A 23,194-nucleotide genomic window follows, 5' to 3' on the forward strand; every position below is an offset into this window, starting at 1 on the left:
AAAAAAATATATATAATCACAGAACACATGGCTTTCTCTACTCATAAAGACCTTTAATAGAAAGACATGTGACAACATTTTCATAAATAGTATTAAATGTAGCTGCCAAGATTTATGTTGAAAAACATGTAAAAAGCAGTCCAGAAAAATACAGGAGGGGTCTGCCATGCTCCTGGACACTGAGTGTCGAGTATTAACTGTAGTAGCCCACACCCAGACACTGCAGTGAGACCTGTCAAGCAAGACATGCTGGCATTTTGTGGTAAATGGTAGATGGGTGAAGAAACCTTGGACCCCACGGAAAATGTGAAGGATTCATCTTCGTGTCAAGAAACTCCAACCACAGGAGTCTGATACCCATGAGATCTTGAAGGGTGGCATGATGACTAGAACACACAATAATGGCCCGTGGTGGAATAGGCAGATACTGCACAACATTTCCAACTACCCTACATGTACTCAGGCTTATGGAATGATTGAATTGTCCCAGTCTAAAATACAATACAAAATTAAAAAAAGAAAACTTATTTTAAAAACCCAAGAAATAAAAATGTCCACAAAATGGTTAAGTATGATAAATAAGAATCTGTATCGACAACGCTGTCACTAGCTGCTTAGGCCCTCTCTCCCCTTATCCTACGAGCCAGCTGGATGTCTTTGGGCATGATGGTGACGCGTTTGGCGTGGATGGCGCACAGGTTGGTGTCCTCAAACAGACCCACCAGGTAAGCCTCACTGGCTTCCTGTTGAATAGAAAAAGACAGCACGTGAGGCTCACAGGAATTGCATTACTAATACTGACACATTCAGCGCCTAACTTCAAGAATTGTTTACCTGGAGGGCGCCAATGGCAGCACTCTGGAAGCGCAGATCGGTCTTGAAATCCTGGGCAATTTCTCTCACCAGGCGCTGGAAAGGCAGCTTGCGAATGAGCAACTCCGTGGACTTCTGGTAACGACGGATCTCTCTCAGAGCCACAGTTCCAGGCCTAAACAACAGGACATTTTAGCGTATTTGTTCCAGTTTTATAATATGACAACATATTAACGTGGAAAATGCATTACATTACCTGTAACGATGGGGCTTCTTCACTCCCCCCGTGGACGGGGCGCTCTTCCTAGCCGCCTTGGTAGCGAGCTGCTTCCTTGGCGCCTTTCCTCCAGTAGATTTACGGGCAGTCTGTTTGGTACGGGCCATGGTGTACTTGCTAAATATAGTAAGATAATCAAGATTAAAACCGTGTAAGTTTAAATAGTGTCAACGTTAAATAACCATTACTAACCCGAAGCTGAAAAGCTAACCTAGCCTACAAATACAGCTCCCCTCCCCCAGTTGTTAACCACTGGGCGTCGGGTTTGTTCCAGTTCGCTCTACTAATGCTACACTAATATAGCAGCAAAGCCAAAATACTCATCATTGAAACAATCCGACGTTGGTAAAGTTGATTGTATTGGAATAGGGCCGTGTCCGTTCACAACAATTTAACCAATTCAGGGGCCCACTGCAACCAGCAACAATAACAGTCAGCGCCTGTACCAGCCCAGCCAGCCTTTATACTTTTCGACTTCGCCATTTTCACCGTCTCTCATTTCACCCCCAAGCGACATTGCCTCGATTCAGTTCAAGCAACACTAGCTTGTACATAATTAGCTTAGCTACTGACTTTGTATTTAAGGTACGTCTCGACGGTTAATTTCAGTCGACATTCAGTCGACTTGTTTACAACGTCTACTTTCACTTCAGCCATCAAACGGTGACGTTTAAACAGAAACGTCAACGGTAAGAGAATCCATTGTTCTATTTTTAGCTAACATTAGCGAGTAGACCTATAACGTGTTTAGCAAAACAGAACAAAGCCTGTATATACAAACGCAATCCACACATACGTATCACAGCTATGACAACAAATTCGCGGACATTGTCCTCATAATAAGGAAATTACATTTACCTTTAGGAAGTGTGCTGTTCTGTGGTAATTCCCGTAGATCGTCAGACGTGATCGCTGAAAACAATTTGTGTTGGGAGGGGTGCTGAGGTTGAGTATTAATACTTTGTTGTGACGTCACTCTCCCAAACCAGCACACGCTCATTGGTTCACCTTCCTAAATGGACACACGGTACAGCCAATGGATAAGATGGCGGAAATAAAAAACAAAAAAGTGAATTCTACCGCTCATTTTCCCATATTTGAGCTACCTACAAACTCGGTGTTCATAGCTCTGAGATGCATTTTAACAATGAATGATTAAATATTGTCTGTGTTATATGATTTTCACGAACATTATTTAAGTTATGATTGAACTTCATGTCCCATGGTTCCGTTCTGTCTCCCAATTGTCTCTTTGCTACTACTTCCTCCTGTCTTGCGCAAGCTCACATCGTTGTAGAATGCGGATTTCGAAGCTAATGAGAATAGCTAGCCAGTAAGCTAAAAACAAGGTTCGAGTTGTTAGGCTTTAAACGGGTAAAATGTCTAAAACACAGTCACAGCCCCCATCATCCTCGGCAGCGACGACTACCGGGAGGCCCTCCTCGTCCTGTTCGTCTTCGCCCGCAGGGGGCTCAACATCTCCCGCAACCGTGTTGAACGTGCAGCCCGAGAAACCTCAACATTACACGTACGTAGCTAGTTAGGTGGATTAGCTAGCTAAGTGTACACAAGCTCACGTGTAGTTGCATATACTAAACTACAGCTAAATTGTATTTGGAAAAAATAGTTACTTATGATCTTGATATTCTTTAGAATGACTGAACCAAGCTGTTTCCCGACAATGTAATTATTAACCCGAGCAGGTCTTGAAAAAGAGGCCTAACGTTACTCACTGACAGTAGCCCTTTCATACAAGCTTTGAAACACAGCATAGTTCAGGTAATGTATATGTAAATATGTCCAGTTTAGTAATTATTATATTCCTTAAAAAGATTTGGCATTACAGCAGGGAATTAGTTAGAGTAAAGCAAATATTGGATTCTGAGAAAAAATAATCACAATAAGCAAGATTATGGAATGCACTTCATGAATGTACGCTTTTACTTGCGTAAAAAAACGGTGAAAGACGGCGTGACTGACCATAAATGTATTCCACTTTCTTGGAATAACAAGAAAAACAAATAACTTGTTGTTTTCCTCTCTCTCTCTTAGATATCTGAAAGAATTCAGAACTGAGCAGTGCCCCCTGTTTGTACAACATAAATGCACACAACACAGGCCTTTTTCCTGTTTTCACTGGCACTTCCTGAATCAGCGGCGCCGCAGACCCATCCGCAGACGGGACGGGACCTTCAACTATAGCCCAGATGTCTACTGTACCAAATATGATGAGGGAACAGGCACCTGTCCTGATGGAGATGAGTGAGTGCGGCTGAAATTTCAGTGTTCTACTAGGCTGTTTGTCGCAGATTGTTTGTATTTATTATGATGGGGTCCTCAGTTGACCCATACATTTAACACTAAAGATAAAGCCTGTAAAGGGGAAGTGCTTTTGATGGGGTTTTTTTTTTGCACAGAATTGCACAATTAGCCACACTGTACTTGTGTCTGGGAAACTGATAAACTGTGACTGATTGTGACACATCTGTGTCAAGTACATTTTCTCACTTCTTGTGAAGGGTATTTTTTTGTGTACAAGTAACTTAGAGGGAAAAGAATGACTTTGCATTTTATCAGCTGAAGTCTCTCTACCTCTGAGTGGTTAAATCTTTCTTGTATCTAAAGCATCATCTATATTTCATTTCTAACATTTGTAGATCTTTTACATTGAAATTAAATTGCTAAAGTGAATCACCAGTACATGTAGAACATTGCATCGCAAAGGGAAGTCAGCGAAGTAGTGATTGAGGATACACCCTCCCCTCAATTGTAAGTCAAGTTGGAAGAATTGTGGCTGTTGAAATAATTCTGCTGAGTATTAGCACCTGACGACAGCCATTCTTCCATTCTGTTGTTCCCTTTTAGATTCAGTCGTGCAGAGCCTTTACGACACCATCTCGGTGACAATCACAGACAAAGGGAATGTAAATGTAGGATGGAAATTGATTTGAGCGTCAGACTGACATGCCTTCAGTACATGCTAATGAACCACTCGGTGGAGTGAACATTTCAAACGATTTCTCTTCCAGCTCTCATCTCAGTTGCAAAGAGGGGAAAAAAAACATCATGAGACAGAGATGGGAAGAGATCTGAAACTTGTAGTTCAGTTTATACTTATATCCTCAGGGCAGAACACTCACAACATTACTTATAGATGTTAATAAAGGAACTGCTTAGTTGCTGTATTGTTTTAGTATATATTTTCATGTAGTTTGAGCAGGAACCAGAATGTGTTCTGAATGTTGTATACTTGTGGTGTTTGACAATTATTCTGGTGTATGGATTGTCTGCTGTGGACCTGCAAATAAGTTTTAGAGCTCCAGTGTTTTGTTTAGTGTTTGGAGGCTGTAGATCTGCAGCTCATTTGTGCTGTAAACGCCAGACATTTATATAAACAAGATCCTAACTGCTTCACTGTTACGACCTATAAAATAGTATTGTATACAGTCGAGGTGAAACGTCAAGTGGAATTGGAACTGGAATAATTGATAATTGGGAATTTTCAGATATTTTGAAGACCAGCATTTTATGAATCACATTTCACACAAAAATCTAGCGTCTTCATTTTTTTTGGAATTTGATGCTTTCTTTTGTTATATGGTTGTGGAAAAACGAATTGGGCTTTTTGATAGCCAGATTGTTAGGATTCTGATATTTAGCAACCTCACTCAGGAAAAAATTCCATGCAAGAGAAACAGTGCTAATTAAAAATAATCAGAAATATATGTACTTAAATGACCTGTATGTCTTTATGTTTGTATCCAAGTTCTTAATGTATTTCTATGTGTGTTCCAGATGCCCGTTTCTACATCGGACAGCAGGTGACACAGAGCGCAGATATCATCTCCGCTACTATAAGACCGGATCGTGTATCCATGAAACAGATGCAAAAGGCCACTGCAGCAAAAACGGCTCCCACTGTGCCTTTGCACATGGATCTCATGACCTGCGCAGCCCTGTTTATGATATCAGGTGCCAAAATAACTTAATACTTCAATGGAACAGGTTGAACAGTTTTTGTACATGTTTATGCACCGGCGTCGCTTACAGAGATTCTTTGCGCTGTGGATTTTACAGAGAAGTGCAGGTAATGGAGTCTCAAGGAGGTTCGGGGGCCACAGAGGGAGGTGGAGGAGATGGACAGTCAGGACAGGCAGCAAGTACGGCCCTCATAGAAAAGATCCTGAGTGAGGAACCACGCTGGCAAGGTAAACCTGTGATACATCCCATCAGCAGACTTTCAGACTTGCTCAGCTTTTTGGCTGCAGACTTTTTTTTCCTAAATGCTGGAGACCTCTGACTTAGGCCCACTGTGTCTCTGGACTGACCCCCAATCACACAGGGCTAAAGATGACCTCTTTAATGCCCAACTTCAGCCAGCACATTTACACCTGCTGTGCTCTCTGTCCTGAAACACACAGCAGAATGTGAACTACAATATCTTTTTTCTTTCTTTTGTGTTTTTCCATTTGTGTAACCACTTCTGTAAAGGCCACTGTCTAAGTGCTGGGCACATTCTGCTATCTGTATAAAAAGTATATTATTACCATTGACAATGCTTCTTATTGTGAGTATGGGAATGCTTCCTGTTTACTTTGTATCTTTGCATCTCACTTTGTTAAACCCTTTAAGTGCCGTAAATAAAAAAAGGCTTCACTCTTGTTTCATCATTTTACTGTGGCACATCTTGATCTCATGACTCTTGACCAGTCCCCACCATCTGCTTACCTCATTGTATCCATCTGCGTGTTGTTGTTATTACTCTTTAGATAACAACTATGTGCTGTCCCACTACAAGACAGAACTCTGTAAGAAACCACCTCGTCTGTGCCGTCAAGGTTACGCCTGTCCATACTACCATAACAGCAAAGACAGGAGGCGCAGCCCGCACAAGCACAAATACAGGTGCTGCATTACATCATGTAAATGGAAAATATGTGAATATCAGGCATTACTTTTGCCCCATCACAGATGTGTGTAACAAAGCTGTTATTTTGATCTTGCCTCTGCAGAGCGTTGCCATGTCCAGCTGTGAAACAGAGTGAGGAATGGGGGGATCCAAGTAAATGTGAGGGAGCAGAAGGATGTCAGTATTGTCACACAAGAACAGAACAGCAGTTCCACCCAGAGGTTTGTCTTGTTTCAGTAGAGATCTTAGAGAATCTGAAGCCGAAATTGCAGAAGATGAATGTCAACGCGTATTGATCTCTCACTCTGTTACAGATCTATAAATCCACAAAGTGTAATGACATGCAGCAGTGTGGCAGCTGTCCCAGAGGGCCCTTCTGTGCCTTTGCTCATGTTGAAAGTAAGTCCTCACAATGCTTTTCTTTTCGCAAACATCCAATGATTCACTTTGCACTTTAATGTTATATTTTTATTTCTGTTCTTTTTGATCCTCCCCCAGAGCCCTTTGTTCAAGAGGAACTTTCATTCCCCACACCAAGCTCCCCTCCTCCCCCGAGACCTCCAGACCCTCTTCCAGCCCAAGAAGCTTCTTCAAGTCCCAGCAGACACAACGTGGGGCCTGGGCCTAGTTCTGGTTCTGCTCCGGACCTCTTTTCCCCATCTGTAGGGTCATGTGTAGCGGAGCAGGGGCTGCTGGGAAATGTTTTGTCCCTGTGTGAGGATGTGAGTGGAGGAGCAGAGCCTCTGTCTCCTTGGGCTGGAGAGGGAGGCTACTGCAGGGCGCCTGGATTTGAGAGGGAGGATCAGGTGAGATGGACAGACAAAGAAAAAGGGAAACATGAGGGGAAATAAATCATCCCTTTAATGATATCATGTTTGTTAGAAAGAGGCTTTTCCTGCATGTTGTGATCTCATGGTCCTTATATTGTATGCGTTTTCAGGCTAAGCAAAGGAGTTTTGCTCTTGAACAGCGCAACAGAGAATTAGCATCAACACAAAGCAAACAGGTACAGTTACAACCTCAAACTTTGTTTGTTTTTTTTTGGGTTTTTTTTCATCTATTTTTATGCAGACAAAAATTTTGCACACTTTCAGTCAGTCCACATATTTTCTTCAAGAAGTATACTTTTCTCTGTAATAATAATCTTGTTGAGAGCACACAAGAATCAAGTAACACTCATCTCTCCTAATACCACGTTCCACTTGTGTTCCCCTTCAGGACTTGTTAGTGTTTCTGCCTGTGGGCAGCCCTTTGAGTCTGTCCTCCAGCATCCCCTCCAGTCTGGCTGCCACACCGCCCAGCCCTGCCCCTCTCGGACCCCCAGGATCTGGCATCTCCTCAGGCATGAACGCTAACGCCCTGCCCTTTTACCCCACCAGTGAGACTGTAGAGTCAGTGGTTGGTAAGTCCAGATATACAGCATTGAAAACAGCTGAAACAATAAAAATCTAAAATGACTGTAGATCTGACAGATAGTTCTGGTGGTTTATCTATTACAGAGTCAGCCCTGGATGATCTTGACCTGAATGATTTTGGTGTGTCGGCGCTGGAGAGGAGTTTGGAGAGCAGCTCTGGTCTGCCCAGTGTGGGAGTTATGCTGGGTATTTCAAAGACATGAGAATAAACACACAGAACCACAAATATGAACACGTGCATTATTTGACAATATGCATATGCACATGAACGTCACTCAAACTCATTTGTCTCTTTGGTTTTATAGGAGGTAGCCAGTTTCAGAGTTCTGCTCCAGTCAATATCCCAGGATCCTTTAGCAGCTCTGCTCCTTTTAGCTCCCCGTCACCATCTCCCCCGATCAGGCCCCACGCTTCACCGTTCTTTTCTACTCAACTATCACAACCTGGCCAATCAGAAAGCACCTTCTTGGGACCATCTCATAGTTCTTTAGGTTTGTGGAATTCAGTTCAGGATATTGAGTGATGTGAAGTCTGTATGAGTGTATTGTCGCGGTAATATTTATTCTTTGCAGGTCTAAATGGTATGAGCACTAATATCTGGGAGCATTTTCCATCGGGCCAGGGTTCCCCTGGTACACCCCCCACCCTTCTGCCCTCTGGCCCCTGTGCAGAGACTTCCAGGCTCAAACAGGAGCTGGAGGAAGCACACAGGACACTGAAGCAGTGGGGTCACACCTGGAGACACACAGCTCAGGTGGGTAGGTAGGTAGTGGGGCATTTGTGCATGCAACACTGTGAAATGACTGTTTTGAGTTGGTGCTGTGGCCTGCATGTTTATGCATATTGCAGTGAATTATAGTTTTGCATCAGTATTCTGTATTCTGCCTCTTGTAGTCGTGTGCTGCGCTGAAAACAGATGCAGAGGAGTCCCGTGCCCATGCAGCACGGTTAGCCATGGAAGCAGAGAGAGCCAGGCAGGCTGAGGAGGAAGCACAGAGGCAGGCTTCTCTCCTGCAGGAGGCGCTGGAGAGCTTAAGGAGTGGAGACAATCCCCATTTAGCACTTCACCAACTCCAACTACTACACCGACTGCCCCTGGAGTCCATCCTGAGTTTGCAGGCTCAGCTCTGTAGCTGCTTACATGCTGTGGAACAGGTAATACCGCTTTTCGCCCTACATTTAGCTCGCAGCTAAAAGCATTTTTAGAACCTTCTTAGCCTCCAGCTAAGAGATCATTCACACTGGCAAAATTGTGGCACATCCCGAAGCAGGTTAACTGAATTTAGAATGTAACCTAGAGCTTGTTGGCCCTGCTCCAGGTCAGGCTGAGCCCCCAGGTTACAGGTTCATTCCCTGAAAATCAACTAAACACTTGGCTATAAGGGGTAATAGAACGTAAATATCAACATATATGGCATGTTCTAGTGGACATCTAACCGAGATCTAGTAGAAGTGCAGTGTGAATATGGCCCTGGGCTAGCCATTGTGAAAATCCAGACAGACTGTCTTTGATGTCTTCTTGACCTTAATTTAAAGTTTTATTTTGCTCACAGAATGGTGGCGGGCATTATTCTTTTCTTTCTCCAATTTAAGGTACATCTCTGGTCTGTTTGTCTGTGTTTTCCAAGGTGGTGTACAGGAAACAGAGACAGTGCTGTGTGACATGTGGAGAGCAGGGCTCGGTGTCCCTGCCCTGTGGCCACGGACTCCAGTGTGAGAGCTGCTCCAGCTCGACTGAGTGCCCGCTTTGCCCCGAACAGACCCTGGAGCAGCAGCTCTCTTGACCACACCACCCACTGGGCCCATCGTAGATTCCAAACCAGTCTGTCCTGATTCCACAGATGCCAGCTTTTGATCTCATTCAAAATGATTTCAGTTTATAATGTGGTAACAACACAAGCACTGATCTGGTTTTGTATTTTTAAGAAGACGTTTACTGACAAATGACCAGTTTATTTAGCACAGGTCACTAAGTGAAAGCTCTTAATATGGAATTAATAGTTTTTCCAGTGTTACCGTGGGAACACAGTACATTTTTACTAGTTACTGCCCTTGACCAGCGACACTGTTGTTTACCCCTGTTCCTCAATTTGTGAAAATAACTTTAAGACCTGCTGTTATTTCTTCTCTAACTCTACTATGAAAGATTTACATACAGATCTGTATGATACTTTGCTATGTTTTGAAACATAAGCACACCCTAATGAAAACAGATTTCCAGAGTGTTATCTATCTATGCGTATAGTGGGACTTCCTTCCAAAAATAAAGACATGACATGATAGACATGATAGTCCACAGTAGGGGAGCAGTCCTCATCACAAACGTTTAACAGAAGTATTTTCTGCTAAAATAAGCCCACTAACTTTATATTCCACATAGAATGAAGTACAGCCGTACTCATGGATGAGATGCATATGCTTTGTAACAACACAGAAGTGAATGTAAAACTCCATTTGTCCTCTTGGCTGAGGTGTCGATGCTTAGTGGCCTGGTAGTATTCAGTTTCTGCTGTGTGTTTACCTTCGATTCAGATCTCAAAACTTTCTAGATGAATGGATGACATGACAAATTAGTCACTTTTTTTTAATTGTGTTTTTTTATTTTTGAGGATCATGAGCTGTCTTAGCAAAATCAACAGGTCTGACTGAAAACACTTAAAGGGCATATTTAGTTTCATCTATACAATCTGGTCTTATACAGCCAGGGGGGTCATACCAATCTGCTGGTAGGGCTTGACTAGATTATATTGATTTTCTTTTTCTTTTTTGTCCTTTGATAGTTTTATAGCAAAGATAAATTTAAAGTTGTCAATTGCTGTTGAATAATAACAGAAAATATTTAAAAATCTAGTAATATTTGTTTAAATTTACAACAGATGGCCTCTGTTAAAGCACTCAGGTTTTCTCTAATATTCTTCTACACAAACTGGAACAGGAAAGCATGTTAACACAATGGAGTCAACCTGTGTAGTCTTTAAAATTACATATTTTAAAGTTTTACTTAAAAACGCTTTTCATGTTAACTCAAACATACATGTTTTTGTTAAAAGCAGTTCATTCGCTATGTTTAAAATCAATGTGTGACAAGTTTCTCTGCCAAAATTTTTACATTTGTAGTAATCTTTGACATTTCAGTGTGTCAAATGTAGTCTAATATATATATATATATATATTATATATATATACACATAGTTAAGTGATGTCATACTTATCTCTTGCACTGATTAGACAAAACATCAGGAAGCAGACAGATCTGTAAAGGTGTGTGAGGTTTAAATGAAAGTGTTTATGATCACTGTGATGGTCTTCAGTAAACCCATGCTCAGCATACTGTGCACACACAAATCATCCAACACCAGTGTTTCCTTCTGAGTGGATTTTTCTTTGTTTTTTGGTACAGATCATTAAAACAAATTGTATATTTTTGGAGGAAGAATCTGTCTTTGTGCTTGTTATGGTTGAATCCCCTCTTGGGACTGTTTCTCTCTCTGTCTTCGCTTCTTCACAAAGGCCTGAGTTTCACGCTCTCCTTTCCTGGACTCAAGTAGCCTCAGAATGCTGTCCTCTGGAAAACAAACGCAGGATTCACAAGTCAGATTAGCACATAGATTTAAATCTGTTATTTGGTTGATGCCAAGGTCATGCAAACTGGACATGAATTCTTCTTAAAACTCAGAGTAAAATACTAAAAGACCTCATCAAGTACAACTAAGTAATGTACTAAAATGCATCCTGGAGGTGGATGAGGCCAATTGACAGTCAAGTGTTGCATCAAAGTGGCAGCTGCTCATGTGACATGATCCTTAAATCAGCATTAATTTCTTTTTCCAACCACCAGCAGCATCACTGACATATTTATACATTATGAATTGGTGAGACTATGTTAGCAGTTAGCTGTTTACATGGTCAGCAGGTACAGAGCAACATTAGCATTCCACTGAAGATGTGTTTGTGGCTATCTGACAAATGCAATATTCACTCTCCTTTTAGCTCAGGTTTGCTTTTCACTTACTTTAAAGAAAACGTGGCACCTTAGCTGCTAAACTCTCCACTAAACTGAAATTGATGTGAGAGGTGCCAGTCTGATAGTGAATGGAAACAGTGAAGCTACAGGCCATTGCACCGAAACAATGAGCTGAAAAACACATTATCTTACACACAGTCATCATCGAACATATTTAATCCAGCTTCAAGGCAGTCCTCCTTTATTGTGCACATCTTTATCCTAAAGTGTGTCTTTGTGTCACTGTCACATTTATCATATTTCTCCAGTGCGTCACCAGATTAAGCAGGTATTACTTAACCACATATCTGGGGCTAGATAGTATATAAGGACAGAAATACTGTGCAAATTGCAGAGGGAGGGAGAAAAAAATGGGTAATTTTTTTTGCCCAGGTTAACTGAGTCACATACCGATTTAAAATGAAAATGATTAAAACCCTGCTTCATTGGTGTGAACCCACTGATGGTCATACCATTAGGTTTAGGATGCATCAGAGGCAGTCGGATCTGAGCAGGGACTGGGTCTGGCTGTGTGCTGAATCCATCTCCTTCCCTTCCTCCGGCAACTCCTGGTATGGCCTTGAGGGCGAGGAAGGCCTCTCCTTCAAAGTCATCTGTCCTCAAGGTGTCGTGGTCCAAAACTGTCACAGCCAGACAGGTCCCTGCAGCCTGGCACTGATCCAGGGAAACCAGACTGTGACACAGAGGAGAGAGAGGTGTTCGAGGATTAAAGAAGTCCAAAAGAAAGCAAATGGCTGCACAGGTTTGTGTGAGAGTGAATAATGTCACATAGAATATGGATATCGCCAAATATAAGACCGACGACTTACAACTCAAAGGCCTCATCAAAAAGAGGGTTGAGATCACAGCTTTTGATCTGAGTGCACCGAGGCTCCACCTCAGGAAAAATGTGGTAAGGCTCCAGACACAGCTGCACAAAGGGATCGCTAAGACCTGGCAAAAGCATCAAAGAGTCACGAGGAGAGATCACACAGCATTTAGCAGTGAGCATTTTTTGTTTTCTCTGTTTGGTCTTACCATTAGAATCCATTGGTAAGAGGTTGACCGCATTCAACACCTCAACTCTGAGTCTTTGGTCTGATCTCCTGTAGGATGTGAGGAGGGTGACAGCGCCATATTTTTCCCCACTGTACACATTCTGTCGCACACACAAGAGAAAAAGAAAGTGAACAACTAGTACGAGTTTGCTGTAGTCTGAGACACATTTGTCAGACGCTGCTGTCTCACCTGCTCCCATATTTTCCTTTCAAAGAACTTCTCCATAAGCTGCCGGCTGCTCAGAGAGTTGTGAGTCAGGTGACCTTTGAGAACCTGAGCACAGGAGAGAAAGATGAAATATGTTTTCTGTCTTATTTTGGGCTGAAGAAGACTGATCGATTCATGCAAATCAATCCCCTCTGTCTCCACTTACTCACCTTGTACTCTTCAGAGTGGAGTGTACACAGAGGAAGCCCATTCCCCTCAGCGTGGAAGCACTGCTCCAGGCACTGAGGAACAAGAACAGGAATTAAAATGCTCCATGAAGCTGGCTGTTAAACTCCAACAGTTAGAGTTCATATTATTTTTATGTCATGTGTTACACAGAATTCAGAAATAAGATAAAACATGTTACTTTGGGGGCTTCAGAAGTGTTGCTAGATGGCTTTATCTAACCTTTGGACAGAGCCAGGCTAGCTGTCTTCCAATGCTTACGGTCTTTATACTAAGCTATGCTACAGGCTCTCCTGACTCTGAGCAAAAAATCAAATAAGCATCCTTCCCAAAATGTCAAACTGTTAGTTTAAGTCTTTCTGAGCTGAAGTGTTCACCACAAAAGCTCCCTTCTGCCCTCCTAGACAAGACAACCACATGGATGAGAACCTACCTGCAGTGTATACAGCAGTCTCTGGCAGAACACCATGAATCCCTCTTGCTGTGGATGCTGAGTAGCCACCTGGTGGAGGATCTTCACCGAGTTATTCCACAAAGGAGTTAGGAGACTGGGCACCAGAAAAAATACAGTGATACAATTTCATGAGTTGCCAGAGAGTGATAAATGGGATTAAAATAACATGAATAACACACAGAACATTAGAGCTCATGATGAAAGAATTGTCAGGCGATAATCAGGCCTTGTACCTGTTGAAGTTCTCTTGGACCAGGTTTTCATTCATGTACTTCAGCTCTTGTTCCAGGTAGCGCATCAGAGGGGCCACAGCCTGAAATAGACAAGAGGCTGGAAATCAAGCATATATAAAAAGCATCTATTTGTGTTCAACTGGCAGTGGTGGTCACCTACATCCTCTGTGGACTTGGAAGGAATCCTCCGCCTGGTTGACATGTTTCTGACATGAGTCTCAATGTCCGTGTTTAACTGAAGAGACAGACAGAGCAGAGGGAGAGGTCATGTTGAAGATTTTTCCTCAACATGCTTCTGTTTCAATTTGAAGGATATACACTGATGATCAAATGTTACATGTTGAGTGTCACACCTTTTTCCCAAGAGTGTCTAAAGCGGAGCGGATCTCTTTTCCGAGGACATTCTGGGCTTGCTGGAGCTGTAAGTGCAGAGTGTTCTCAAACTGGCTTTCCCCGATGACATTTTGAGTCCTGTCTCGAAGCCCCGGCCAGTTTAACTGTGTAGGAAGTCGGGTGAGCACTGACCGCAAATGCTCCAAGTCATTCACCACCACACACAACTACAGACACAGGAGAAAGGTTTGAGATGAGATTTTATGATGCACTGGAAATATCTTTTCTTTTCTTCTTTTCTTCTTGCTTGGGCTTACCATGTTGATGGCGCTGCTGTGGTCAGAGTTCTCAGACAGCACCCTGACTCTCTCCTTCAGGATGTGACAGTAGTTCACCACAATCTTACACACATCCTAAAAACACACAGAAAGCAATGGTAGACAACAGGGGACTCCTTAATAATCTGACCTGTTTAACATCTGATTAGGACAGCAGAATACTGTACCTCTGTGAGCTTGACCATAAGCATGAAGGCCTCCTCTGGGTCAGGCCAGGACAGCTGCTCCCACAGGTGGCAGATAGGCTGGATACATGCCACCAGGTCCACTGCTGAGGAACTGTGCTTTATGGGCACAGCACCAGACTGCAGGGGCTGAAGCTGAGAGGACCATTTAAAACAAGTTATGATCCTGTCCATGAAATGAAACGATGTTTGTCATAATAGTAAAGCTTCAAAACATGAGTGTTACCTGGTCTACCTGCACAGCCCTCTCCACCCTGTCCTGAGTTGTGCTGAATGCTTGGTTCAGCCAGTAGGGCAGAGCCTCCCTGAAGTCCTCTTGAAAGTTTGTCAGCTCAAGTACTCCCCTGAAAGAACAGTAAGAGTAGTGATATTTTGTAGAGCAATAATTTGCAATTGGTAATTATTAAACTGATGTAACCAGCCGAATACTATTAACAGGTGTGATGCTGATCTTTAGTAAATATGTTGTTTCAATAACCAATAAGCTACCAGCTATGATAGGCTGATTGTGTAGTACACACCTGTCAGGGAAAACTAGTTAAACTAGCAGAGATAGTTAGCTAAAAGCAATATCTAAGCTTATAGGCCAAGCTAAATAGTTCTGCTGAAATAGTCACCTAAAATTATTGGATAAATAGATGAAATAGGAATCTAAAAGTAACAATGTAAATAATCAGTTAAAAGTAATGATTAATTGGCTAGCTAAACGTAAACAAATGTCAAAATGTGTTAGCTAAAAGTAATAGCTTCTTCCACTTCAGCTTGTTTGTATGATCTCGTAGACTGTGTTTAACTAAGTACATTCAAGTTCTGTACTTAAGTGTAGTTTTAAGCTACTTCTATTTCACTTTAGCTTTTCCATTTCCATTAAAGTTTTTTTTTTTTTTTACTTGTAAGCGAATATTTTGGAAAGATCTGAGGACTTCACAACCATTGCCAGAAAGAAAACAAACTTAACCAAAAAGACCTAAACATTGACATTAAATTATTGCAGCTGTATGCTGTTGGATTGGACATATTTGGATCATGATATGTTGATATGAGGGGTACTCATCTGATAGGGAGGTGGAGGTTAACAGATTGTAAAGTGTGGTGTGAGTCTGACTGCTGACCTTTTCTGTAGGAAAGCCTTGTCTTTTTGGATAACCTGCAGACTCAGGTAAACAGGGAACAGGCTGTTGGCCAGGGCCTGTTCCATCTGACCCTCCATCAGGGATAAGGTTTCCCTCACCTCCTTGGCAAGCTATGGAGGAGATAAGAGGAGAGGTGAGACAATGCTCATTAAAAAGAAGTTGGTCAAGAAAAGAGGAGATTGTGGGGACTCTATTGATTATAAACTCTATAAACTATTCTTTTTGCCACTTACCAGGGAGTCAAACTTCTTGTAGACGACAGTGAATGAATCCACCTGCACAGCACTATAATGATGACAAAAAACATGAAAAAAAGTTTTTTGAATCAGCTTTGGATTTTTTGTTCTTTTTTGTTCTTTACTAATAGAACCAGCCTATCTGTCCTCTATTTAAGTGGCCCAGTAAGCCATGACAGCAAACACAACACCAAAAAAGAGGGAAGTGACAAACTTGAATGGAATGCAGTCATGATCAATGCTTTTCAGCTACAGCTGGTAACTCCAAGTCAAAACACCTGTATATTAATGGGAAAAAGTCAATACTAGTACATCTGATTATCCATTTGTCTCACCTTACCTGACAAATACTCGATTCCAGACATCCTTATTGTGCTTTATGTCTTCCTGTACTTCCCCAATCAACCTGGAGAGGGCGCTCACAATCTCTGACAGGTCCTGTATATTTGCATGGCGCAAAAATAACACACGTTTAGTACTGTGTTGCAGAAACCATATCATCCTCGGTTCCAGATTCAATATGAAGGCCTTCATGTGGTGTCTGTCTTTACCTTAGTCATTGGCTGATGCAAACCCTTTTTGATGGTAAACCACTCCTGTGTACCTGTCTGATATAAAAGTCAAGTTGTAAGTAATTAAAGACTTACATACTGTTGATAATAATCTCTTTGGTAGGCTTACTGACCCGTATGGCATCATTGACCTCATCATGTAACTCAAACTGAGCTGGGTTCAGTTTCTGAAATGCCTGAGTCTTACAGATCTGGACCAAGATTCTGAAAAAAACATTCACGTATTCCTTAACATATATATAATTGTATGTCAGCAATTCTATAAACACACTTAACAATGTGTACCTGAGCAGTGTGTGTAGTTTTGGACTAGCAGTGGGAGTTGGGGGGAAGATGTCTCTGTATTTGGCCACCAGGCACAATCCGTACTGTAGGAAACCGTGAAGAGAGTCCCCAAGTTCCTGTTTCTGTTAACAGAGCACAACATCTTTCTCAACACTTGTGTGCTTCAATATTACCATAACTCCTGGTTTCTCTTTAATATTTTAGCAAAGGAAATAGAAAATTGGACATGAAACAGCTGGAAACAGTCTAACAAATAAAATACTATAAGTTACATATGCAGTAATCAATATCATAGTGTAAAAATACTGTATTGAGGCAAAAAGTTTTGCATTCAAAATTGTACTTTTTTACATGTATAGAAGCATTAGCTTTAAAACGTTCTCATTACAAAACAGTAATATGTAAGCATCATTTTAAGATTATGATCATATCACTAATTTAATTTTTGGAAGTAGAAAATGTGAGTAAAGTTCATTTCCTCTCCACCACTACCAGTGAAGTATACCTGTTGGTAAGGCAGCTCCTGCTGATGCCAGTGGTACTCTATACTGGTCAGCTGCTGCAACAGCACCGACGAGTCCACCTCTAAACTCTGGTACAGCTTACTGTAAGCCACCCACTTCCTGTCAGGGATGCACACGTACACAAATGGACTCAGAGGAGCAACACAAAGTACAATGTGACATACCCACATTGTAGTACTGAAACCCTTATTAACACAAATATTTCAGGATATTAATATATATTGGCAAGAGAATGTGAAATAACATCTTTCCAAACATTTAATTTATAGTTAATTATAGACAACATGGTGAAATGAGCTATAACGCAAATTTAATCTTTAATCTTTTAATATTAAAATGCATAACATTGGTTTTATGTTATTTGATGTGCTGCATCAATTCTCTTCACTCTAAACGCTGGTGTGCTCTCACATAAGCTACTAAAAGTGTGCTGGATGTCAACATGGTGCTTACGCCAGGTCCTGAAGAAAAGGTGAGAGGTCATTCTGCGTGGCGTAGAGCTCCAGCAGAGTCTGAGCCTCACCACACAGCGCACCTTTCCATGGACCAGAGCTCTGAAGGACACCAAACAATAAAAGGAAGTTAAGGAAAAAGAACAAAATGTATGAGATCGTTTAAAAGAGTGTGCTTGTCCTTTACCTGCTGCTTGGAGATGTAAGCCTGAACAAACTGCTGCAGAATCCCACAATAGTTGATGTAAGCATTACGACCAGCACTAAGCGTCCCGTCTCTCTGTCAGACACAAAACACCAGTTCAGTCATAAAGTTGCTCCACACAGAAGTATATACGCGCAATTATACATTATTGTTTTATTTTATGTCCTACAACACACACTGCTTTCTCAAATTTCACTTCTGGTGTCATCAACTTCACAAAACGCCATTAATTCAAATTCCTGTTTTTGCATACACTTCACCAAGAAAGGCCTGATATTTCATCAGTGCACAGTTGTTCATTTATTCCGACAGGTGTTTTAATGCGACATTGTATATGACCTCAACAAAATGTTGCATTTTACACATTTATGGATGAACTTGAGATTCAGGTGGCACTGGCCGCGATCGGGATACGTCTCTGTTCTGGGCTCCAGATGGTACCAGTTGTCTTCTGTACAGTGGAGATCCTAAAGTGAGATGATACAAATGGTTTTTAGTCCTTGAAGACAGTGAAGAATCAAATGGCAGATATGAACATGAGAACATTTATTACCTGTAGTTTTACGACCACCTTTCCCAAAAAGTCATCTGTGCCTTTTTCCTTTTTGGCCTCCTTGATCATCCTAATAAGTGCAAGGAAAAAAGTTCACCTGCTTGCTTGTTTAGCTGTTTGTGTATGAGTCACATGGAGAGTGTAATACCTTCTTAAGCTGTTAAAGTTGGTTTTGATCTCCTCTAGTTTCTGAGTGAGTGAAACCTCTTCGTCCTTATCCCTGAAACAGAAATGGCCCTGTTAAGGTGAATACGATGATGGGGAATAATTCAAGAGTGGAGCTCTGGATGTTTTCCTCACCACATCTCAAGATGGAAGCTGGCACCAGCCATGTCTTCAAACTCTCTAAAACCCAAAAGAAAAAGAAAGAGTTTTGAGAAACAAATAAACCTGGTTCTGTGGTTCATTTGATATTAATACACACATTAGACACTCACAGTACAAAGGTCTGGTTCCATATGGGGTTCAGAGTCTGCTTCTTTATGTCTGTCTGATAGATTTTGTCATCTGATACAGCATCTTTTACAATAGATTTGCAGGGTTTGGCTCTGGACTGGCGTGTTCGACTCTCTTTCTCATCCTCCATTATGGTCAGCATGCAGTAGGGGTCACTTAAGCCTGTTCAGAACACAAAAGAGATCTGCAGTAGACTCAAGTCACAGGATGCAGTGACGCAATGCTTTTTCAGAATCTTTCATAAGTTAGCAAGTGACACCTCCATAGACACAGCAAAAGACCACAGACACTTGACGAGAAGTGAAAGCGAAGGATAAAATGTCCACATTAAAACAATCACATACAACATAACACATCAGTGCAAAGGAATTCAACCATGGAAGGGAAACACCTCATGTACTTACATTTCAGTCACATAGTTACTTTCAAAATATCATCTGAAGAACCAATTTACTTTAAAGTGCTAAATGCTAATTTTCAGCATGCTAACACACCCATAATGACAACGCTAACACACTGGTGTTAAGCTGGTAGTGGTGCATCATCAGTGTATCATGAATGTCTCCACCAGATGTTGTGACAATCCACTGAGTAGATGTTGAGATAATTCTTGCGAAATGAAAACCTTAAGCTGCTGGTGGAACGGGATGAAAGTCAAGTTTTCACCAAAATCATTAAGATTCTTTTGCAGAGGACCATAATAACTGTACCACTGCACGTGGCAACTCCATCCAATAGTTGTTGAGATACTTCACTCTGGTTCACAGCGGAAGGCTGACCAGCCAACCAATGGGCTGATACTGCATTCTTTGGAGACATTATTGCAGGTTGTCAATTTTATGTTCTGCTGAGGAAAAGCAAGAACTCACCACTGACATCTTTTCCCAGGATTCCCTTGGCTTCCTTAACAGTTGCCATCAGGCAATATACTGGAGGCTGAAAGGGTCGGCAGTTAGTTAGATGCTGTGGTACTCAGAAATCCAATTATCGCTATCTCAAACACACATGTGACATGTGCCACTGGTAAGCTCAACAGAACATGATGGAAAGTTAAAATGCTCGCTTTGAGTACCATAAATAGATATTATGTGCCACTAAAGCTGTATTCATCGTAACAAACACACCGACTTCCTTTTCTCACCTCTGTGATCTGTACTCTCTCCATCAGGCTGTTGTGCTCTGATTCTGTCATAGTGAAAGCCTGGTAGATAGGACAGATAGAAGGGGAGAAAACAACAGTCCCTGTGATCAGTCATACACCAACGCAGCAGTGTGTTATTTGTGGTTGTACGTGTGAAGCCAAGGTTTTAACCTCCTTGATGTACTCTTGAAGCTGACTATCTGTGAAGACCTTGGATGATGATGGGTTACCCATCTTATGAGCGATGGTGTATAACAGCTCCTTATACAGAGGCTTCAGCTTTAAACAGAAATAAACAGAGTGAGAGCTAAAATGGAAAAAAAAAAGAGAACATTTCATCTGGGTTACATCTAGAACACGTGGATGATGATACCTCCAGCTCTTTATGTCTTCGTGCTTTCTCCTCAGGGTTGTCATCTTCCTTCAAATCCTAAAGGTGAAGAGAAGCATATATTCACCATAACTGTGTCAGATGCACGAGATAAAATAAAATTTTTGGTTCAACTTAGAGTATTTTGTCACATACCCTCCTTTCTCGCATTTTCCTCGTCCACCCAAATTTACGTACATGAGCAGGCGACATCTTACAAGAGATGGGCAGAAAAAGAGATACTGAATTGACCGTACCTGTGTATTCACTTGATGTAGCCCATTTAGTATAAGTGAATAAATTGTTGACTATTTTCCAAATGAAGCTGTAGTGCGAATGTACTTTTCCTGTTTTCTGAACAGCCATTGTACAATTTTTCTTCATAGACTCCTGAAACTTTTTTCCAGTACATCCACCCATTAGTACTGAAATTCCGTAAAACTGATGTTTGTGAGAAAGAGATTACCAACTGTTCAGTTCCACAGGTTACATATTAGTTGGCTGTTTGCTCAGTCAATGGTCGGTTTGATTAACAGAAACCACCCCGCCTGCGTTGCTCTTTTCTATGAAGGACTCAGCCTCAGACCCATACTGAGGCTACTGTCCACTTGTGATCACATCACCTAAGACATAAGTTAATGCTAAATGTACACAGGGCTTATAAGCCTAAAATGTGATATCAGTTTGTGTAGAATTTATTTTTACATATATATATATAGCAAATGTTAGAAAGCTAAACTAGAACAGGGGACATTCTAAACATTAGACCTGTTTGCTTGCTTAACATTATCATGCCAAAGTACTGTACATGCTTGCAGAGCTGCTAATGTGGCTGTTGACTGCTAGAGTTGTTTCTGAGTGTTAAGCATTAAAGAGCTAAAACTTGCCCAAGTTGGTACATTAACACAAATATTTGTTAAGAAATGCAGAATTTTAGTTTTTTTTTTACCTGTCTGAGTCTTGTTGAGCCAGGTTCCTGGAAATCAGAATATGAAGGTGCTTATGTTGAAATCTAATAATGATTTCAAAATATATATTTCAATCAAACAAAAATGAAACAACAGGTATTTAAAGGTGACCTCATCTCACCATCAGCAGTGAATGTGCAAAAAGAGACCTTAAAATCCTTTCATTTGCAAAAATGAAATAACACCGCTGGGCTCAAACAGCACTGAAGTTTCTGACTCTAGATAAGGCCTGCCTCGGTGAGGGACTTCCTCTATTTCTGATAATGAAGATGACTTAGAAGCACCAACCCACTCAATATTCAAACCAAGGAAATTCATCTGAAAAGAAATCACTAACAAATTCTAATAATAACTATGCAAATGCATCTGCACTCAACCACATCATACACTATTTTCATTATGTTTACATGAAATAGCAATGTTAAAGCGCTCTGTTTACTATCCGCACGAAACAAGAGTCGCCTCCAAATGTGTCGAATGCCACGACATATGCAGAAGCACGTTGCATGGCTGCGTTCTGAGATGATGAATTCTGATTCATAGTCACAGCATCTTGAAATAGCCATTTGGACAACATGAGTCAGTGTTTGGGTGCAGTTTTTAACTGGGTGGTAACTCACTTGACATTTTAGATTTCACACAGGCAAAAACAAGATTATGACAAAAAGGTTTATGTATGCAAAGATATAAACAAAGCTGAGAGAATCATCTTCAGAACAAAAGTAGATAATATCAGAGTATATCTGACACCGTCATCCACTTGGCCATCACCACAGTGTCATTAATTAGCTAGTTAGTAAGTGCCAGAGAAGTAAAATGAAACAATGTAGTATACTTTAGACATTCAAACTATAGCATACTTGTAGTCGATACCTGTTCAGGAGTTTGCAGTAGATTGTCTCCTGCTCCAATGGATTCACTTTGACTTGACATAATGATGCTAATATTCAACAACCAGACTCCTGCCTGGTACAAGCTGGTGTGCTCTTTGTGAGTGATATAGGGAAGCTGTGTGCGCAGAGCTTTTTTATGATCTATCGCACAGCAGCCGGAAGTCATCACTTCCTGCTGAAGGTGGTAACGTCAGTAGCTGTGACTTATGACTTTTTGTAGGGTGGCACAGACCCCTCTCTGCTGTATTTGTTTGAACACACAAACCTGAACACGCACAGTCTCTTTGAGCCAAAGCACAAACCCGAACTGTCTTTCACCTTACTGGTCCATTGGTTGTAGTCAGTGTTAGGGCTTTGCATGTCAAGCTGTTGCCCAGGCCAACTGTAATTATTTTACTGTTAGCGTTATTGGCATGGATCCCATTATAAGTCTAAATCCATGGTGCAAACTTCACGAGACACGTAGCTGATTACAGATAAATAAGGTAATGAAACTGCATGTAACATGAGACAGTCCACAACACTCTTTCTGTGGTTTGTTTACTATGACTCCTACCTGCCTCCCATTAGCATAGACCCTATTCAAAAGTGTGTTTACTCTATTCTACTGCTATGGTTACAGCACCGAGTTGCATGTATTTTAATATATGCAATGTAAATTTAGAGTGGGCTGCAACTGACAGTTATTTTCATTGTCCATTCATCTAGTCATTATTTTCTCTATTAATTGATTTAGCTTTGGTATATGAATGTTCTAGCAATCTTCAAAAGCCCAAGCTGGCTCTTTTCACATGGCATTTGACATTCAGCTCTAATTCTGAGCAGCAGTCAAACATGAGCGATTGTTGTACAGTACATGAATTGTATGTAGGCATGAGGCTTTACTGGATTTTTCAACGACTCTTCAGTGCAGTAATTCTACACGTTAGACTTTACAATAGCTGACAAATGAACTGTGTGGCAAATCTGTTGCCCACATATGATGTCATTCCCT

The 23,194-nt window shown here is 41.3% G+C and overlaps 3 protein-coding genes across 5 annotated transcripts; 1 reads left to right on the forward strand and 2 right to left on the reverse strand.

Annotated features, from left to right (window-relative positions):
- Nucleotides 1–32: 32 nt before the first annotated feature.
- LOC124052996 (histone H3.3A) lies at nt 33–2,102 on the reverse strand. The gene is made up of 4 exons (XM_046377894.1): nt 1,949–2,102; nt 1,070–1,207; nt 835–988; nt 33–743 (listed from the first exon to the last, which is right to left on the reverse strand). Exons 2-4 carry the CDS (start codon nt 1,195–1,197, stop codon nt 615–617), a joined length of 411 nt encoding a protein of 136 aa, XP_046233850.1. The 5' UTR covers nt 1,198–1,207; nt 1,949–2,102; the 3' UTR covers nt 33–614.
- A 94-nt stretch (nt 2,103–2,196) lies between these two features.
- Nucleotides 2,197–10,847, forward strand: unk (unk zinc finger). 2 transcript variants are annotated; one of them, XM_046377888.1, is made up of 15 exons: nt 2,199–2,618; nt 3,143–3,352; nt 4,886–5,062; nt 5,168–5,298; nt 5,860–5,995; nt 6,103–6,220; nt 6,314–6,398; nt 6,498–6,805; nt 6,940–7,005; nt 7,218–7,401; nt 7,499–7,600; nt 7,720–7,905; nt 7,987–8,168; nt 8,309–8,569; nt 9,043–10,847. In XM_046377888.1, the coding sequence occupies exons 1-15, from the start codon at nt 2,470–2,472 to the stop codon at nt 9,196–9,198; spliced, it is 2,451 nt and encodes an 816-aa protein (XP_046233844.1). In that variant the 5' UTR covers nt 2,199–2,469; the 3' UTR covers nt 9,199–10,847. The 2 variants fall into 2 exon arrangements, with proteins under 2 accessions (XP_046233845.1, XP_046233844.1); XM_046377889.1 differs by lacking the exon at nt 9,043–10,847 and having other exon boundaries at nt 2,197–2,618; nt 7,987–8,176; nt 8,309–8,469.
- Nucleotides 10,848–10,856: 9 nt separating this feature from the next.
- On the reverse strand, nt 10,857–22,320 carry unc13d (unc-13 homolog D (C. elegans)). 2 transcript variants are annotated; one of them, XM_046377886.1, is made up of 34 exons: nt 22,181–22,320; nt 21,289–21,315; nt 20,496–20,552; nt 20,343–20,399; nt 20,141–20,248; nt 19,970–20,029; nt 19,698–19,764; nt 18,810–18,990; nt 18,673–18,717; nt 18,521–18,592; nt 18,373–18,442; nt 18,182–18,286; nt 17,802–17,894; nt 17,616–17,716; nt 17,144–17,261; nt 16,639–16,760; nt 16,467–16,557; nt 16,333–16,389; nt 16,122–16,219; nt 15,779–15,830; nt 15,525–15,655; nt 14,639–14,756; nt 14,395–14,547; nt 14,207–14,302; nt 13,910–14,116; nt 13,717–13,791; nt 13,557–13,636; nt 13,303–13,417; nt 12,854–12,925; nt 12,666–12,749; nt 12,456–12,576; nt 12,248–12,371; nt 11,891–12,111; nt 10,857–10,979 (listed from the first exon to the last, which is right to left on the reverse strand). In XM_046377886.1, exons 1-34 carry the CDS (start codon nt 22,238–22,240, stop codon nt 10,867–10,869), a joined length of 3,351 nt encoding a protein of 1,116 aa, XP_046233842.1. In that variant the 5' UTR covers nt 22,241–22,320; the 3' UTR covers nt 10,857–10,866. The 2 variants fall into 2 exon arrangements, with proteins under 2 accessions (XP_046233842.1, XP_046233843.1); XM_046377887.1 differs by having other exon boundaries at nt 21,289–21,351; nt 22,181–22,304.
- Nucleotides 22,321–23,194: the final 874 nt, after the last annotated feature.

The sequence above is a fragment of the Scatophagus argus genome, chromosome 21, assembly GCF_020382885.2.
Source record: "Scatophagus argus isolate fScaArg1 chromosome 21, fScaArg1.pri, whole genome shotgun sequence".
Lineage (NCBI taxonomy): Eukaryota > Metazoa > Chordata > Actinopteri > Scatophagidae > Scatophagus > Scatophagus argus.